The sequence below is a fragment of the Diaporthe citri genome (assembly GCF_014595645.1).
Source record: "Diaporthe citri strain NFHF-8-4 chromosome Unknown scaffold_8, whole genome shotgun sequence".
Classification (NCBI taxonomy): Eukaryota; Fungi; Ascomycota; class Sordariomycetes; order Diaporthales; family Diaporthaceae; genus Diaporthe; species Diaporthe citri.
Genome location: NW_025064853.1, coordinates 2,968,266 through 2,987,490, shown reverse-complemented (window position 1 = coordinate 2,987,490; position 19,225 = coordinate 2,968,266). Strand labels below are relative to the sequence as shown.

The following is a 19,225-nucleotide window of genomic DNA, read 5'->3' as shown; positions in this document are numbered from 1 at the left end:
TGCACTTGTCATAGAGCAGACGACATATATACACATACATACACCTAGTATTTCATTACGATCTGCTTGCTGTTGGAAACGGTGTGAGTCCACCGAGGTCGTCGACATCTGAGCCGGATTCAACATCACCCGGAAATTGCTGCCACAGCTAAAAGTTGACTCACCTTCGAGACAGCACCATCACCACCAAGTCGACACCCACTCAACATGGCAGCCCCCCAAGGCGATGATTACATCCTCACGCTGTCCTGTCCGGACAAGCCGGGCATCGTGCACTCAGTCACCGGCGTCTTCGCCTCCAACAGCGTCAACATCATCGACCTGCAGCAGTTCTCGGACCCCGTCTCCAACAAGTTCTTCATGCGCGTGCACTTCGGCCCCACGGCGTCGGTAGACGCCCTCAGGGCGCCCTTCGACGCCCTGGCGGCCGAGATCAAGATGGACTACGAGATCCACCCCGTGGCGCAGAAGACGCGCGTGCTCATCATGGTGTCCAAGATCGGGCACTGCCTCAACGACCTGCTGTTCCGGGCCAAGACGGGCCAGCTGCGCATCGAGGTGCCCGTCATCGTGTCGAACCACCCGGAGTTCGGGGACCTGGCGCGGAGCTACGGCATCGAGTTCCACCACCTGCCGGTCACCAAGGACACCAAGTCCCAGCAGGAGGGCCGGATCCTCGAGCTGGTGAGGGAGCACAACGTCGAGCTGGTCGTGCTGGCCCGCTACATGCAGGTCCTCTCGCCCATGCTGTGCGAGGCCATGAGCGGCAGGATCATCAACATCCACCACAGCTTCCTGCCCTCCTTCAAGGGCGCCAAGCCCTACCACCAGGCCTACGAGCGCGGCGTCAAGATCATCGGCGCGTCGGCGCACTTCGTCACGGCCGACCTGGACGAGGGCCCCATCATCGAGCAGCGTGTCGCCCGGGTCGATCATAGCATGAGCCCCAAGGACCTGGTCGAGGAGGGCTCGAACGTCGAGAGCCAGGTCCTAGCCGCTGCGGTGAAATGGTACGCTGAGAGGAGGGTGTTCCTGAACGTTACGAAAACGGTGGTCTTCAATTAGAAGGATACGATGGCATCTTTTAAAAAATTCTGTAAATTGCTTTTTTTGCCATAGATGGTCAGGGGGTAGAGTTACAGAAAAGCCTGGATCAGTAATATTCACCGATACTATGCATCTTCCAGCATGTGTGACAATTTTCCTCTATTCGTCATCGAGTCTCGATAATCTTCTTCCCTGGCCAGCCAGTCCTACATGTGCCACGCTTGACACAACAGCCGTACTGTCTGGGATCAGTACACAAAAGGTCCTCACCACCGTGACTGGCTGACAAACAACCACCTGCTAAGGCTGGCCTTGGACTGCACGAGGCCCTTGTGATGACGCTGGCAACTCCGCGGGACCCTGGCCTCCCGATAGCTCGCTCGGGATTCGCATTTCGGACAATTCAGGACGGTCATAGCTCGCTGGTAGCTCAGTGCTGCCCCTGTGATTGCCATCGTATCTTGGTTTCATCGTGTCGTCCCTCACCTGCTCCGCACTGGCGTTGCGGCGTGCCCTGCGCCACCTCATGAATCTGAAGATTGCTACCGCGATAGCAAAGAGGACCACGACCCCGGCGATGACAGCACCGGCCAAGGCTCCGGCTGAAATAGAGCCGCTTGAAGTTGAATTTGAACTTCCTGCGAAATTTGAACTTCCTGCGCCAGGGGTGGATGCAGAGGAGGCGGTTTGAGTGGCGGGCGACAAATCCTCGCTCCTCCAATTGATCTGGACCATGGGTGCTGCTATGGGGAGCCTCAACAGGGAGGCTGTTGACGAGCCCTCAGCACTGAAGCTCGTATAGACGACGGGAAACGTCGCAGTGTCTGACGAGACGAAGCTGCCCGCAGAGCAACTAGCCGTCAGAAGCACATCTGTGACGGTCTGGACGCAAGTCTGGCCATTTCCCATCCTGGTACAAGCATATCCACTGGAGAGACATATATAGATACACGTTAGGACTTGATACGTGAACCCTTGGATAGAGAGCTCGTGGCCGGCACGTACGTCGGGCAGCAACCAACCGCCGTTTCCCCCTCCTCCATTGTGTACTGCATGTCCCAGCCGGTCCGGAATCCATGTGTGGCGTAACAAGCGGTGGTGTGTCCGGCCGGACACGAAATGCCAGGGGAGTAGAACCCCCACCCGCTTAACGGCGTCGTTGCGGATGGTGCAGCAGGAGTTGCCGGCGGCCAACAGGTCGATGCATCTGCCAAGGCGTCCCCAACACAAGTTTGCCCCAGAAAGCCGATGCTGAGAGGTGTGCCAGAGACACCGGCAAAGCTGCAATCTGGTGGCGCAGTGAACTCTGTGGTAAGCGGCCCAAGGATGGGGCGCGTCCTGTACACGGTGATCACGCTCTGCACTGATGTTGGGGATGTCATTGCGATCGTCTGGCAGTTCGGATAGATTGCGGACGGAGGCTGAAACTCGGTAATGCTGGGGCCAAGACAGGCATGGAAAATATTTGGGAGAGGGAAATGAGGGAGTGCATGGGCTGGGAAAGACAAGGGGAAGGTTAAACAGACACTCGGAGCTGACCCAAAGGATTCACCTTCTTTGCAGACCATTGGCCGAGGTTCCACATAAACACATCAGCGCGCTTCTGCGCTTCGGGCTGTCCCACCGCGCACATCGTTTCAATTGTTCTCCTAGCTGAAAAGCTCTCACTTAAAGGTCAGAGAGTTTCGTCTTGCGCCACGTCAAATGGCGGCCATAATTGGCTAACTGGAGACTGAAGCCGTCCAGCGAATGCGCGGCCAACAGATTTGCGAGAAGCGTGTATCATATGTCTGTAACCCCCAAAGCATCTGGCATACTGCCTATGTACAGGGCTTCCTGAAAAAGAAGCCTAATTCGTGACTTCTATGGCGTTAGCGAAGGATCCCCTGACTTTATTGTTTTGTCTATGCGTGCCACAATAACAATACCAGCTTTTCAAGGCAAAATTATATGGAAAAAAGGTAGCTTTTCTGTAGCATTACATCCCGTATGCGCTGTAACGGTGTAGGTTTAATTGAAAAAGTATAAATTAGAAGTTATGATTGGTTAGATTTGGTTACATTCTTTATGGGGAGTTGTACTGGCATGGGTAATCTTTTAACGGAAACCCTGTAGAGACAGGGTTGGCCCGGCTTCCATGCACAGTATATTCTGCTGCTCGTGTATGTATTTGAGCTGAATTGGCGGGACAAGAGAAATGTAACACTCTGCACCCGCCGAACATAATACGTGCCTCTCGATAATTTCGTCGAGGGCGATGATACGTGCGTCCGATTTTGGAGAGTTCATTGCCTGCCCGAGTCCTTGCGTGCAGAAGTGGCGTGGTATCTTGAGGGGTTGGTCAGCTTACGTGCAGCCGCTGCAGAAACTTCGTGTTGGCCAATGTGATCCAGGACGTCCCAGCCCATGGCTTACCAACAGGCGTGCCTAATAATTAGAGGAGACTAGTGCTGTAGTTAGCCTAGTGGCAAGATAAAAGTTTGGATGTTGACGACTTTCATAGAATTGTTTGAAACGCTGAAGCGGTAACACTGGACTCAAAATAAGACGAAAAGATAAGAAAAGAAACCTTATATTGACCATTATGCATACCAAAACGTCAATTACGTACCAGCCACAGTATAGCAGACATTCAGAAACTTGGGAATAAATGGTTCCATACGAAAAATTACCTCGGACGATTCAAATCTCCCTAATCTTCTGCGTCTTAACATAGTAGTACAATTGAAAGACGCTCGCCGTCCAAAACAATGAATTACGGCTTACAATAAATGCGGCCGGGATGATTCCAGGTTGTCTCATACCTTCCAATGCAGCTGTCGAAAAGTATCAATGATCAAGTCATTGTCCCTTCCGAGTTGACTTGCACCCTTCCCGCCTGTCTCCCTTGTCGGATCATTGGCACACACACGCGATGTCGTGCAGTCCCAACACACGATGGAGTAGTGCTCGGAAGCCTGGCTGTATTTGTATCAGTAGGTAAGCCCAGGGGAGGGGCGTCCGCCGTACACAATGACAGGGTCATGGAGCATGTGTACTTTTTGTTCGACTGGCAGGCAGGCTTTTTGGTGACTCATTCTCCGACCTGTTAACCCTCTGTCAGTGCCGGAGTGACCCCTTCTGACACTGTCGTGATGTTCCCTGGGGTACACATGAAGACATCACGAATAAGAGCACATGTATGGTGGAATCTAATTGATTGCTGACTAGAAATGAGCAGCAGAAAGGTTGCCCCGAAGCACTATTTGTAGAGGGCGTAGTGGGCCCAGTGGGCCTATTTCGTGGCAGAAGGTTCTTCCCGTGCATTTCATTAGACAATCTCGGACTATCCAGCGCTTGGTCACCAAGTGGACCTAGAGAAAGTTCAAACAAACCCTTGTTCATATGAAAGTCATTGTCCCAAACATTCTAGTCATTTCTGGAGCACATGGCAGCGATATCCCAAATATCATGGGTCAGCTCATACACCGGTGCTGGTACGGGCACACAACACTGCATCCCACAGGCTTGGCCTTCTGGCTTACAGAGATCATTTCAGTGGGCAAACCTTGCTCAGCCTTCTCTGTGAAGATGCTAGTGGGCAGGAGATCAGCTTGGAAGGCAATTCGGAAAGTTGAATCTATGTGTTATCTGAAATCCAAGGACAACTTCGAGAGATCGCACTGTTGTGTATCTTACTCAACCTGAGAAGAAGATGAATTCAACAACCTACCTCAGGGAGGCTCTAACTAATGCAGTGGCTTCATAAGCATTGCCCAGCAGGATGGGCTGTTTTGCCTGAATCAAGCAAGTACTATCGACCCAAGAATGACTTTGCTCGCACTGGAGACATTCAAGAAGGTCACTTGGGGCCATGTCCAACTCAACGCCGTCAGACGTGTTTCCAATCTCAGTACACCAACATACGCTTGAATTGTGATTGTGTCCTCTGCCCGTTCCATCCCGAAAAGTCTATCTACTCAACAGTTGTCAGCTCAAAGACTTCCCATCCCATAGTCTTATGTAAGATCCAGGACAATCCGGTCTTAACAGACCGGTCGCAATATTCATGTCAGACTCGGAAAATCCCATGCAGGTCAGCTGCGACCGGGCAACATCTGAGTCAGAAAATCTGGCATGCACTGCACAGCGTATCGCTTTGTCATTCTTTCAACTGAGTTGGGACTAATTAGTAACCGACAGTTCGCATGGTGCTAGAGTGCTTATCATGCAGGGCGCAACATGCGAAGTTTAGAAGCTAGTTTCAAGCCTACATCTAGACCTCCATGCATGAGTGTGCCACCCACTGGATCACTTGATCAAGCCCTCGACTTACAGACCTCTTTTGGGGTATCACACCAAAGCACCACAGAGACGATGGAGGAGTCCAATCCAAACCAGCCACAGACCTCTGGTTGGTGAGACCGTCATTAGACATTTCCGATTCCCCAGCACGAAACTGGTCTCCGTACCATGCTCTGCCCTTGACCGCGAAAATATGCGTGCTTGAATACCTAGGTAGGATACGCCGTTGGGAAGCGGCATATCCCTTCCGCGGACCCATGCAGCAGCGCTCAGCGAATGGCCAATACCCTCCCGGGCCAGGTCCTCAGTCTGCGTACCGCAAGAACCCCGAGCCGAAGAAATTGTATGTACAAGTTCAGGCCCGAGATTCACTTGGCGATCTTAGGGTTGACAAGGCGGAACCCCACAAAGATGCCGTGGGTGTCTCAGACCGGGGACATTGGGCCAATATTCACTGGTTGGTTATCGCCGTCTAGCCGTGTCTCGGTGTACTTATTTGTAGTCAACCTCGTGGTACCAAGTGTGTTTCAGCTCACTCGGCTCAGCCAAAAGTCAGCCAATAGGTGTAGTTAACTTAGTGACAAAAAGTCTCAGGAAGTGAGTGATCAAGGCACATACTTGCGTTCAATATGGGTCAGTAGTATTTCAAGGCAGCGAGGATTAAAAGTTTGCAATGTTGCAGACAATTTCTTTGCATATCGTGCTATTGTGTTCTAGCATAATAATTATTCAAGGGCACATGAAAGACTGATGTGGGAAATGAAACAACCTATCGAAGCCTAAATCCCGATTCCAGTCTCACGTATCTCAAAACCCTACTCACTGGAATGAGCTCGCCCTCAAAGAGCTTCTAAGACATCACCCAAACCTTCCCAATACCTGGCCTGGCTGCCACATGCACATCTAATACTTCAAAACAAAGTCCCCGTTCAGGGTGTGGTGTCGTCCTTGAGCTCCCTGCATTATTGCAAGAAGTAACAGGGACTCACCCTCGCACCAAATGTTCGACTCCTCGTTCGGACTGAGAGATGGGCGCACCACCGCTGAATCAAAAATATTCCGGAGGCTGAGAACCTGTGTCGCTGTGAACTATGCCCCTTAAAGTAATCCGCGAGTGTTATGCATGAAGACTGCATATTTGGTACGGCACAGACCTATCACACATATAGCTCTCCCGTTTTGTGTCAACATGCAAATAAGCTATAGTCCACTCCATGTCTCATGGCTAGCTCCAAAAAAGGTCCGTAGGGTTCTCGCTTGGGGCTGATGTCTCCGTTCTTATCGACAGCAGCCGCATGTCTCACGGACGACGCTGACCACCAACGGCTCAGTCCTCACCGCTGGTTTGGGTTCCCGGAGTTGGGTAGTGCAAAAACGGTTCCACATTTCGAATTATCGAGCAGTGAGTCTAGGACAATCTATCAAGTGACAGTTCATGTAAATTCAGGTGGTTTGTGTTCTGCAATGTGCACGTAAAATCCTTACAGTCCAGCTAGTACGATGCTATGGAGCACATGATTTGTTGGCATGATCCTGGTCGTTTCGGACCTGGTCTGTAGATAGCAAAAAAAAAAAAAAAAAAAAAAAAAAAAAGAAAGAAAGAAAGAAAGAAAAACAACAAAAAAAAACCACCACCGTTTTCGTCTCACAATCTCAGTTTCTGGCCGAGAAGACGACAAGCCGCCTGAAAAAGAGCTCAATTTCTTGACAAAGTTCACTGAATCAGATTCCCAGAGCAACCTATCTCATAACAGCTGCAGAAATCCCATTCAATACATCAGTCCACGGGAAAAGTTGGCTTATCGATGTGTGGCGAGACACCCGCTGCCTGTTGTGTGCATCAGGTAGCGATCCCCCAACCCTCTCGTCCTCCATGGGGGATTTCTTGTGGTATGAGACCACCAGAATCAAGGAAATTCAAACAGGCGGCGGTATTATCTTGTTCCCTAGGAAGGGGTCTCCGTCTTCGGTGACCACCAGCTTTCCATTGGCGTCTAGAGGGTAGGACGTCCCTTTCAATGTGGGAAACAATGGTCAGTTACCTGCGGCGCGTGTTGCATGTGTATTTTCCGGGAAGATCCCACGCTCACCAAGAAAAGGGTGGACCAGCGACACGTTGTCGTACATGTTCACGTTATGCTGGCGGGCCCAGTCATCGACAGATGCGAAGTCGTAACAGCTGTGCTCGGTATGGAAATGAGTAAGAGGCTTTCGGTTGTTATCAACCCAGTCATAAGTCGCGAGGGAGATGTCGGCTTTGCACATCAGAACCATTCGGATATCTGAGGCCTGTTAGTATCGCCGCAGGTGGTGGCATGATTGAAGAAACCTTGTCAAATGAAGGCGGTGTAAAATAGAGAGAACTGACTGTCAATACAGTGATCAATGTGATCTTCCTGGTGACGGGGCGGCTTTCCGCCCTTGAAATAGTAGTCTGGATACATCGCCTGCCGTATCATCTTCAGGCAGTGCAGTTGATGATGCACATTCAGTCCGCTGAAGTACATCCCCGAGCCATCAGAGAGCTGCACCGAGGTACGGTTGATTCGCCTCAGGTCCTCAGCCGTGACTTTGATGCTGGTATACTGTGTCAGCTCGTCCCAGGCCTCATCCAACTCTGGCCGTGGCATTCCACGAAAGGGATTCGGGTCCATGATCTCGTTCTGGAAGAGCAACTTGGTGGGCTTCAGTGCTGATCTGGCCGGTGCTGCGGAGCCTGAATTAGCTGGGTTCCATTAAGGTTCACCTGTTCGATAAAAACAGTCTGACTTACACCACACTTGGGTTTGATCATAGGCGCACTCGCTCTGCGTAGAGATGCGCAAGACAAAAAACAAGGCAGTGTAGAATGTGAAGCAAGCGAGATGGAGAATTGTTGCCACACTGAGAAACCGGGGGCTTCCTCTATCCCTCTTGAACCTCAGAACTTGGCTTTCCTCGCCCAGGAGGTGGTCTTCTGAACTAATGTCAAATGATGCCTCATCGCTTATCTCTCGGTAAGCCTGCTTGCCAGACATGAGACCAGGCCACTTGAAGCTGTTCATGTTGCGAGATATTGAGATCGAGATGTTCTGCCTTGTTGAGTTCGTTCAGTAAATTGAACTAGAAAGGATGAAGAGAATAAGGGGTACTGGGAAAAACGATCCTACAAACAGCAACGACCTAAGAGTTATCGAATGTAGCCAGCTGACACTGAGACACATATCGATGTGGGCGGCCTGAACCAGATCCTTACATGCACTGCACATGCAAGAATGACATGACAAGTTGCGCTGTTTCTCCAAAATCATCAAATAACCGCAAACGTGAAAACAAGCTCATGTCGCCATCGCCGCTATTGGAGCAAAGGGTCGCAAATGCAGGTCTCATACGAATTAGCGCTTACTGCTCTCCCACTGTATTTGATGCCGTGCCTCGGAGTCTGACCCTTTTCAGCCCAAAGCTTTACTGCTCAACATTCTGATCATTCGATAGGGCCATATGTATATGGTCGGACGCGTGTCTTGGTGGAACCCACAGTCGAGAGGTATTTTCGGGCAGAGTCAGCGGAAGTTTTCCAATCCAATTATTGAAAGCCGGGAGAGTGCAATAGAGCCGAGTTCGGCACGGATGCCTGGATTGGTCCCGATGAAGGAGATAGGAATGCGATCTTTGTCCCCCATTCGAGTGAGAACGTTCCGTGAGCGCGCGTGCCTCGAAGTATAAAAAGGAGGTATGTCTCCGTTGGTATAAGTGAGTTTTCCCGTTGTCCATCAGCATCCACCCCAAATTCATCTAATTAATCAAGCAAGAGTTCAAAAAAGCGGCAATTGAAGCCTCTCAGATCGTCAAGCACGAGCCATCAAAATGAAGCCCGCCACCCTCCTCCTGCTTACACCTTTCCTGTCCGCCCTCGCAGCTCCCGCAGGCTGTAAGTGTGCGGCCCGTTTCATTTCTACCCAAGCGCACATGTTCATACCCGCCAGAACAAAACATGCTGACATTTTCATCATACCCAGCCGTCGGCAATGTAGCTGTTGCGCGCCAGTCCCAGGACGACATCTTGAACTACCGCCGTCAATCCCAGGACGACGTCTTGAATTACCGCCGCGGTGGCCAGGACGACGCCAACGTCTCCAAGAGGCAATCCCCAGATGACATCTCGAGAAACTACCGCCGCGATGCTGTTGCGCGCCAATCCCAGGACGATATCCTAAACTACCGCCGCGACGCCCAGGACGACGTGAAGGCTTCCAAGAGGCAGTCTCCAGACGACATCTCGAGAAACTACCGCCGACAGTCCCCAGATGATATCTCGAGAAACTATCGCCGAGAGTCCCAGGACGATATCTTGAACTACTAAGCAGTGACAGAGGCTATTCAGTTCAGCTGATCAAGCCATTTCGTTCTGGTGGAGGGTGTCAGCGGGGTGTTTCAGACGCAATGTGGTTGCTTGAATTTGATCTTTGATTCGACGTCACTCCTTTGATATCCTTTCTTTGGTTTATTTACACGAGCGGTGAATTTGATACGTTCTGGGCGGAGTGCAATCGCATGCCGCATGCAATTCCTCTACCTATTGGATGTCAAATATCCGCCACCCTCGTCAAACTCTTAAGGCACACAGAAATTGATTTGCTTCAATCACAATAAAAGCTGATCCTGGCAATGACAAAAGTCCAATGAATGTGTGAAATGGGCGTGTCATGTTACATCACTGTGAACTACTGAGACAAATCGTTGAACGGGTGACCGCTAGATGCTGGGAAACGGCATCAACAAAGTTGTAGACCTCTATGCACGCAATAGACTTGGCCCCTTGATGCGCACACGCGCCAACTGAGGACTGATATGTCATCCATAATGGCCTGGGGCCATTTTGTTGTATGCACGCCCGGTCTGTATCTTCTAAGAATCATGTGCAGCCTTGTTCAGAGAAAATAAAATGGCCTCATTGATATTATAGCCTTTTTCAAAAATGCAGTTGTGGAGGTTATCCGGAGGGGTGTGGCCTTGGTGGGTGGGAGTACAAAGCAATGGGGGTGAAAGAAGAGAATTAGTGGGTACATCCAGTATTATAGATCGCATACGTAAGCTTCAGTGATTGGGCTGCGTTGCGGCTGAAACATCAGACTGGCGCCTGCAAGCGCCAGCTTGCCAACCAACTACCGGGTTTGACTTGATATATCGGTAAGCGCGGGGGAGAAACACCATTCCCACGACGCCGTACGCCTCACAAGACGAACCATCTTTCGTCGTCATACAATGTGGAGCACACTCATCAACTGGGCCCAGCGTCAAATATGGCAGGAGAGCCATGACACCATCGAGATACCTCCCTTGCCATTTCTGCCGCCACCACCTCCACGCGGCGAGAACACCGCCGCACAAGACGTGACCACGACAGTCCCAGCTCCGCACAATGGCATCTTCTTTGAGCGGCTGTCTCCAGACCTGCGCCGGATGATCCTCGTCGAGGCCTTCGGCGACCGCGTCGTCCACATGGACCTGCGGTACGACCGGCCGCTGCGGGCCAGGCCTCCCAGGAAGATCATGCACGCGGGCGGTGTCGACGTCCTCGACCAGGGGCATTCGGCCTCTCGCCAGGTGAGAAAGCCTCGCGCCTGGCAGTGGTACAGCTGCGTGTGTCACCGAGATCCGGTCTGGTTCGTGGAGCGTTGGCACATGCAAGGCGCCAAGCTAGACGCGAGAGACTTGGCGAGTCAGCCTGCGGCCGACACATGTCTCCGGAGAAGTACTCAGTCATGTGATGCTCCTCCTGGTGATACCGGCGATATTTCGAGATGCTATTTGGGCGTCATGGGCTGGCTCATGACATGTAGGCAGGCGTACGTTCTTTCACCCAGGGGAGCACACGGGATGCAAGTCCCCGTTTGTGGTTTCATCGGCTGATCATCTTGACAGGTACATTGAAGGCATCGATATCCTCTACTCTACCAACCGGATCCATATCTCCGGCATGCCTCTAATCCAGAACCTCCCGAGCCTCTTACCCGCAAATGCACTCTCTGATATCCAGTCAGTCGAGATGTGTTGGGACCTGGGCCAGGTGGCACAGCCACCAGTGACGGACCAAGACATCTCAGCCGAGCCGCGGTTTGACGGTTGGCGCTTGTTCTTGTCACTCCTGGGTCAACTACCCAAATCTCTTCCGCGCCTCAGGTATCTCCACCTAACCCTTCGTGGCGTCTGGTTCCCACCGCAGATGGCCGTGAACGACATCGTGAGGCATTCTGAGCCGGCCATGCTGCAGCCTCTTGATGAGATGCTGCGAGAACTCTGCCGTTCGTCCGGCTGGGACACTACACGATACATTGTGGCCATACCCACAAATGTATTCCGAGCAAGGATGTCACTCGATAGTCACTCTCCGAAAGACGGACCAGAGGTCCTCTTTGAGTCGGCACCGAGACGCAGGCTGATGTGGCGCTCGCTAGAGAACGAGAGTGCTGATCAATCTGGGTCAGTGAATAAACCGGGATACTGGCTGGAGAATGCCTTAGACGATGTACAATTACTTAGAGAGCAAGCCACTTTGTTAGACCGCGTTCCATTGTCAAGTCTCTCACTGGCTGGAGACTGGTAGGATTGCCTGATATCGATGGAGAGTGGAGAACATATTTGAATACAAAGAGACTTTTTAATCGACCTGTTCCCATGAGAAAGCTAAATTATCCTGCCTCAATTCACCCAGGCTCCCCTGGATCAGTTGCATTATGACTATGTCCAAGAACGAACACCATGAGAACATGGCAAAAATTGAAACTGGAGCCCGTATCTGCCTGCGTGTTCACAGCTGTGGCCATGCGTTCGCACAAAGATGAGAATCTCTATTTTCAAAATCCAGTGTCCTGGCTTATCACTGTCGGTGAACATGGTGGAGAAGAATTGAAGTGTCTCTTTTGGTTGGTTTTATGGTCCTCGCCAGTCCAAATCGTGGTAATCTCGATGCGTAGTTGTGTACTTAAGTGTAGAGTGAATGCCCAGGCGGTCTAATCTTTATGCCACTGCAACACAACCCCGGCATATTTTCGAGTCGTGCTTGGATAGCTGAAACCGAAGCAGAGATTTCGTCATGACTTTTAGGCTACCTCTGGGGTTGCTTCCTCGGATAATTCTTCCTCAGTGAACTCCTTCTCGGTGAGGTCTAGCCCAACCTCCTCCGGTTCAAACGATGCCAACCTGCCGCCGTCGTTGCGGCACTACATCACCAGGTTAGCTCGCCCAACCGTCGGGTTGAAGTATGGACTCTGGGTTGATGTTGCTAAATGGAGTAGATGGTGTAGACTCACGCAGACGCTGATGGAGTCTCCACCGCAGGCTCCAGCTCTGGAATCTGTGCGGCATGAAAACCACAATCCGTTGGCGTTGTACCGCCATCTGTTGAAGATAATAGGTGGCGGGCTGCATCCAAACATTCCTGAGTCGCAGGGGTTTCCGGTGGTGGTCAGGCTATCGATGGCCCTGCAATTGGTATCGTATACCGTCCCTGTCCATATCCACAGACTGATCAGTCACACGCCTTATTATTCACCAGATGATTGAAATAGCGCCCGGAACAAAACGAGAAGAAATTTGTATGGAAACTCACATCGAGAGACACCGCCGCCTAGGTTCTGTTGGTGGCCAATACCAGCGTTGAAGCCGGGGCAGATGGCACTCACGCTGCTAGCGGAGCCCAGAACTGTGAGAACAACGAGCTTGAAGGTAGGGAACTGCATCTTGAGGGTGATAATCCGAGCCGAATAAAATTGTCTGATTGATAAGGTTTATCCGCTTGATGAGGCTGATAGAGATGGGAACTTTACGATTTGAACCTAACGTGAGGGACTACATCAAGGGCCTTTATATAATTTGAATGATACGACACAGCCTCCGAATTCTCTGTGCTGCCTTCGTGTGTGCATCACCACTAACTGATTTGGAAATAGAGGCTTGGGCGGCTATGGCGGCGAGGGATTGTCCATGCGAATTATCGTCGTATTCGAACATCTAAGAGCGTTGGTTTCATTACACGTATTCGCCGCTCTGGACCTTTGTGGAAGGAGCAGGAGCGACATCGTGGTCATGCAATGCACTCCTTCACTCGAAAACAGCAGGGGCGAGGGCTGGGCATTTCCATCGGATGTAGGGGACTCCCACATTGTGTCCACGTACATTATTCAGGACAAGAGAGAAATAACGCACCGAAAATACCTTTTTTTTTTTTTTTTTACAAAAAAACAAAAACAAATACGAGTAACAACGAGAACAGCAACAGTACATAGTCTCAAGAGCTCACAGTATGTTATTCAGACATTGGTAGCGTGCTGTGAAATGCCGATTGCATAAATACAATTTGAGCAAAAGCTGGGCGGCAAGACTCCGCACAGGATTCACTACGACAACAACTGGGGTCCACAGGCTTTATTAGCCGACGGGCTAGCGGCACGGAAAGCAGTAGACTCAGGACGTTCTTGGATGTGGTTGAAATGTGTTGATGTCGGAAGGAAAAACATCCGGGACAAGGCAAAGCGGGCCCAAGGATTCAGTCTCGCGCGGCGTCACACCAAATGAGGACTGGTAGATGGGTCGAATTCCTAAACCACCCTCGCCAAGGCGCGGAACTACCCACTCACCGCTCGCTGTGATACAAGCACTGATTGATCAATGAACGAGGTGACCGAGACCACGTCTTGTAGAAATGTTTGTCTTTGATTGTTCGAAGAGCAACTATATGGATTGGGAATTGCTGTCCTTGAAGCCAATCCTCCGTATCAATAATGACACGGAGCAAGCCCGGGACACGAAGGCGTATAATTCCACTGGGGACTTCGCCAAACTGATCATCAGGATACTAGTATGTTGTGGTAGCTACTGTGAACGTGGTTATTTCTTAGTAAAATTGAGTCTAACCATATAATTGCATCGAAGTGAGAGCAAGAAAAGAAGGGGGATATTCCCGAAATCTGGCAATGATTCTGGAACTTAGTGCATATATATATAATTAAACTCAAATGGGATGTTCACAGGGACATTGAGCCGTGATGGGGGAGGGGGGGGGCCAGGAGCGAAAGCGCAATTTATTGTAGCTGACTGACGGCTAGAGATAGACAAGCAGTGACATTCGTAATTGATGCAGTGAGGTGGTGCGTGCATGCCTCTTGCAACTATCGCCTAACCTCCTAAATCCCCAACGCCGGCTCCCCGATCCCCCAGTCGCTACATCGCTCGCCTCCACGGTACCCTTTTCTTTGCGGGCTCTTGTGTTCCAAGCCTACTTCTTGGGCTGCTTATCTTTATGGGCCTTGCAGTCCTGACACAAGTTGGTCGTCCGGACATTACAGCCGCGGCTGCCGTGTCCCTTGGGACAGGTCGCGTCCTTGCAGGGGCAGGAAGCAAGTTTCGATTCGTCTCTGGCAGTGCCGGCATTCATGTCTTCGGTGGCCAGCTTCTCACCGCTACTGACACAGCTGCCGTATTGCATTTTGACTTCCCGTTGGTGTTGCAAAGGAAGGCCGATGTACAGGCTTTGCGAGTGTCGATGCGTGGAGTGGTTTCTTGGGCTTGGTTGTGTCTTTTTGAGGTTGCGAAAGATTGTGCCGTGCAAAGAAGTCTGGGTTGATGATCGATTGAGTGGAAGAAAAAGGAAGTCAAAGAGTGGAATGCAGCAATTTATAGAAAACCCAGGGTGAGCCGTGCCTAGCTTCGTCTCATAGTGACTGAGGTCGACAGAAGAACAGCTGGTAGTCACTTCAAGCCGTATGAGGTTGCTATGTGGTGGTAGACTTGCAATTGTAGGACCAAGAATTGTTGTTTCGGTGAAAGTGTCAGTCAGAAACCAAATACCTTGTGGATGGAGACGGCCACTAACGCAGCCTGGCGAGCTTTTCTGACTTTTCCATGCTGTGTCACTGCCATATGTATTTCACATCATACCGCTTGTCCGTATCACTAAGAACCTTGGAATGTGACGCAGTGACCCTAAGAGCCACCTTTGCTGCGCTGCCGGGGTGTTCGGGTCTCTCAAGCACGTACTAACCAGCATTACGTTCACATCCAGGGACGAAGACAATTGTGCACTACTAATTCGAGTACAATTGTCACTGTCATGACCTCACCGATATCAAAGACCTCTTTCAGATACGTCCAGTTTATCAGTCAAGGTGTCTGCAATGTAATAGCTCATCGTATATTGCTGAAGATATCCACAGGGGAAAAATATAAAGGACGACGAGACGCTGAAGATTTCTACCTATAATTGTCACTTCTCTTGGAACTGGACGGTATGTCACCGCATCTCGGCCCAACACCTGGGAGACTTGGAGAAAGCCTGCCGTCGTCGTATCGCCCCTTGCGCAAGAGCGCCCGCGAAACTGCAAGGTTGACTTGCAAGCACAAATTCACCTTGCGCCTGGGCCCCAGGTCCCAGCTTCCATAACAATGTTGAAGAAATTGATGTGCTCTGATATACAGCGAAGTAGAGTGTCGCCCGGATGCACGCGAATTTCATTTCTGTCTTGGTCAAGTTTGAAAACTTGATTCTGTGTGGTGTGACTGGCGAAACTGAGTTTCACACTGACTTCGGGAGGACAGTAAAATCTTCTACTAAATCGCCAGTGATCTCAGCGCCTAGGGGACACTCGATTTTGTGCATCTGCGACATTCAGTTGATCTTGCCAAACGAAGCATCGACTTTGTGGTTTTCCGCACGATGAATATCCTCCTCCATAAACGTCCACGACCACACGACATGTGCTTATATTACTAGTCCAATTTCAGAGTAGACCAGGTATGTAAGCCCATCCAAGTTCAGCAAGATGGCCCGTCTCGGCTCCGGCCCGGAAGGAGAATGCTGGAGAGCGGAGAAGGTTAGCCCGGACCCCTCAACGTCACATTGCCCAAAGCGCAAGCCCAACTTTGACCATGACACTTCATCGTGTTAAACAGTCAACCTATGAGATGCAGATTTCGGACTTATGGACTTCCTTCGTAGATGGAGAGTCAATCTCAGCAGCCATCACCCAGCCGACAGGCCTGCCCGATTTGCGCGCGACAATTTGACCGGGCCGAGCATCTAAAGCGGCACGTGGCGACGCATACCAAGGAGAGGAATCGCGTCTGCGGTGTCTGCGGCAGGAAATTCAGTCGAAAGTCCGCTCCTCTCTCATTACCTCTAAGCGATACATTCACGGGAGAAACGTCCGCTGATGGCATAACCCGCGTATAGGGACGCTCTAGACAGACATCAAGGGGTCCACCGCCGTCATGTACCGCTGCGGAGGTTCCGCGCCTGCACCAGGTGCGCCGCCTCTCGCGTCAAATGCAGCGGCGTCCCACCATGCACGCGATGCAGGCAGAAGTCGCTAGCCTGCACAGTACCCGAAGGCAGCGAGGCGCGTGATGGCTCCTCAGCGGGGGCAGATGCACATCGTGAGAATGTGCAATACGAGAGCCCACAGAGTGATGAGATGCAACCGACCGCGACGGCTCCGTCGCAGCAACAAGACTCAGCGATGACGACTTCACAAGAGCACCGGACACAAGCACACACCTTCATGCAACAGCAGGTCCAACCCGTCGATCTGGCACCGCAGGAGACGAGCACCTACATGATATCCACACTGAACTGGATCTCGCCATCCATGGAATTCGACCTGACCGAGTTTGATTACAACCCAATAGCTCCAAGCGAGCAGTATTGGAGCTCACTCACCGACGTCAATGGCCTGCCTGGTCAGGCTCTTTCAACGACGCAAATGATGAGACCGGTCGACAACCAGTCGCTATCGACCCCGGGGACTCTTCCAGACTCGAACGACGCTGAAACGCCGGGGACATCTTATGTGGACAACAAAGGTGCCAGACAGCCTCGGAACGGCCGGTACGCAAACAGGATATTTAGAGAGGCAACTCCCAGCGATCTTCCACGGTCTCGTCCAGAATTCCCGGCGATGGCACCAGAACCAGACGGCTTTAGCTTTATGTCGGGGCCTATGCCAAACCTTTCAGCAGAGTATTCGAACGCATGGGTCAGACCATTCAGCCCTGAGGAATACTATATGATGCGCCAAGCATTTCGGGATCACTGCTTGGCACCCACTGGCTTCGTCAACGATGGGCCTTTTTTCTCGGCTGAGCTCCCGCCACTGTCCGCCTTCACCACGCTTCTCGCGCTTTATAGACGGCGCTTCGACCCCAAAGTACTTCCAATGATCCACCATGAGCTGGAAAGTGACATGGTATCATCCTGGGTCGTCAAGCTGGCCATGTCGGCCATCGGGAGTCAGTATCTCGACACAGGAGACATGGAGTTGGCTATCGCGCTTCACGAATTTCTTCGGCGAATCTTGCGAAACCGAGGAGCCATATTCTCGATCGAGCGTCTTACTACGGAGTCGCTTGGCTTTGTTCAGTCGAAAGTCCTCAACTATATCGGCATGGCGTACTGTGGCTCAAGCCGGCTGGAGAGACACAAGTCGACGGCACTCGAGGATCTTGTTCGCGGATATACATCCTTGTACAAGACTCACCCCGCAGTCCTACGGGACGACGCGGAATCTCAAGGTCGGCGAGACTGGGTGCTCTCGGAGAGTGCGCGGCGCCTTTGCCATGCAGTCTGGTTCATCGAGAACATGTCTCGGTACCATTTCAATGCACAGTCGAGCCTATTGCTGGACTATGCCAACATTGCATTGTCCTGCAAAGAAGACACCTGGCTGGCGGAAACAGACCATATGCAGGCCCCTGTCAAACAACCCACCCTTGAAAAGGCATTAAGGGTACTATATGTGGAGAAGCGACTACTCAAAAATACCGGAGACTTTGCACGAGTTCTTCTAATTCATGGCTTGTATTGTCAGACGTGGGACGTTGGCACAATGCTCAGCAGGCCACTACTCCGCTGGACGCCCTCTTCACAAAAAGGAGACGCCGAGTCGCACGATCTCACCGGCCCAGTCTGGCTACCACAAATACCCCTCTACAACCAATGGAGAAACGCAGCATGTGACTGCTTGGACGTACTCCACTGGATCGCAAACAGCGACATCGCCAAGGCCGGGACCGAGAACTCGACCGTTCTGCACCTGCACTTTGCTCGGATCGTGCTGCTCGCGCCGTACCAGGCCATACGGACAATGGCCGACCTGCTGGTCTCGGAGGATGTCAGAGACGGCGAGGCTGCGGCGAGGTTCCGGGCGGAGTGCCAGCGGGTGCAGAAGTGGATCGCGGACGACCAGTTCAAGGCGCGCCTCGCGCTCGTGCACTGCGGCATCCTCTTCTGGCACGTCAGGCGGTACTCCCTGGACGCCTTCTACGAGCCGACCAAGGTGTTCCTGGTGACGCTTGTGGTCTGGGCGTACGGCAGCCTCTGTCCTCCACAGCAGCCGAGCACGTCATTACGAGGACCCAACAGCAACAACAATAGTCGCCCGCGCGAGGACGACGACTGGTCATGCGATCTCGACGACATCTCATCCATCCGCCTCGATCGTCCTTGCGATGACGAGCTCGTGCAACTCTTCATCAAGCGGGGCAGGTCCATGACCGCCACAATCATGGGGGTCGGCAACATCACAGCCGCCAGTGGCCCGCTTCGGATGCTGAAGGAGGGGCGCAAGCTGCTCAGCACCCTGGACAGGTGGCCTATTCGACAGCGGTACCTGCAAGTGCTCACCCGGCTTATCGATTTCTGCAGCCAGAACGCGCGGTGGATGCAGGCGGGTTCCGGTCTCCAGACCCGCCAACCAGCATCGTCTTGATGGACTGTTGTAGGCGAGTGAACCAATGACACACTCGGGGGCCAGGGATGAGCATTCGATCAGCGAATAAATCGAACACGTTACATTGGGCCTTCGACCAGACTAGTCTTGCTTTTGCATATGTACAGACTTAACCATTGGCTGAATATGAT

At 51.8% G+C, this 19,225-nt stretch overlaps 7 protein-coding genes across 7 annotated transcripts; 4 read left to right on the top strand and 3 right to left on the bottom strand.

Annotated features, from left to right (window-relative positions):
• Positions 1-207: 207 nt before the first annotated feature.
• On the top strand, positions 208-1,065 carry INS49_015149 (uncharacterized protein; the record flags this gene model as incomplete). Its single annotated transcript, XM_043175835.1, has 1 exon — positions 208-1,065. The coding sequence occupies one exon, from the start codon at positions 208-210 to the stop codon at positions 1,063-1,065; it is 858 nt and encodes a 285-aa protein (XP_043020792.1).
• A 282-nt stretch (positions 1,066-1,347) lies between these two features.
• INS49_015148 (uncharacterized protein) lies at positions 1,348-1,956 on the bottom strand (the record flags this gene model as incomplete). Its single annotated transcript, XM_043175834.1, has 1 exon — positions 1,348-1,956. One exon carries the CDS (start codon positions 1,954-1,956, stop codon positions 1,348-1,350), a length of 609 nt encoding a protein of 202 aa, XP_043020791.1.
• A 5,292-nt stretch (positions 1,957-7,248) lies between these two features.
• Positions 7,249-8,375, bottom strand: INS49_015147 (uncharacterized protein; the record flags this gene model as incomplete). The annotated part of the gene is made up of 4 exons (XM_043175833.1): positions 7,249-7,343; positions 7,422-7,613; positions 7,700-8,038; positions 8,105-8,375. The coding sequence occupies 4 exons, from the start codon at positions 8,373-8,375 to the stop codon at positions 7,249-7,251; spliced, it is 897 nt and encodes a 298-aa protein (XP_043020790.1).
• An 802-nt stretch (positions 8,376-9,177) lies between these two features.
• On the top strand, positions 9,178-9,673 carry INS49_015146 (uncharacterized protein; the record flags this gene model as incomplete). Its single annotated transcript, XM_043175832.1, has 2 exons — positions 9,178-9,241; positions 9,330-9,673. The coding sequence occupies 2 exons, from the start codon at positions 9,178-9,180 to the stop codon at positions 9,671-9,673; spliced, it is 408 nt and encodes a 135-aa protein (XP_043020789.1).
• A 902-nt stretch (positions 9,674-10,575) lies between these two features.
• On the top strand, positions 10,576-11,014 carry INS49_015145 (uncharacterized protein; the record flags this gene model as incomplete). The annotated part of the gene is made up of 2 exons (XM_043175831.1): positions 10,576-10,917; positions 10,967-11,014. 2 exons carry the CDS (start codon positions 10,576-10,578, stop codon positions 11,012-11,014), a joined length of 390 nt encoding a protein of 129 aa, XP_043020788.1.
• A 1,399-nt stretch (positions 11,015-12,413) lies between these two features.
• INS49_015144 (uncharacterized protein) lies at positions 12,414-13,052 on the bottom strand (the record flags this gene model as incomplete). The annotated part of the gene is made up of 3 exons (XM_043175830.1): positions 12,414-12,533; positions 12,624-12,667; positions 12,923-13,052. The coding sequence occupies 3 exons, from the start codon at positions 13,050-13,052 to the stop codon at positions 12,414-12,416; spliced, it is 294 nt and encodes a 97-aa protein (XP_043020787.1).
• Positions 13,053-16,826: 3,774 nt separating this feature from the next.
• On the top strand, positions 16,827-19,073 carry INS49_015143 (uncharacterized protein; the record flags this gene model as incomplete). Its single annotated transcript, XM_043175829.1, has 1 exon — positions 16,827-19,073. One exon carries the CDS (start codon positions 16,827-16,829, stop codon positions 19,071-19,073), a length of 2,247 nt encoding a protein of 748 aa, XP_043020786.1.
• Positions 19,074-19,225: the final 152 nt, after the last annotated feature.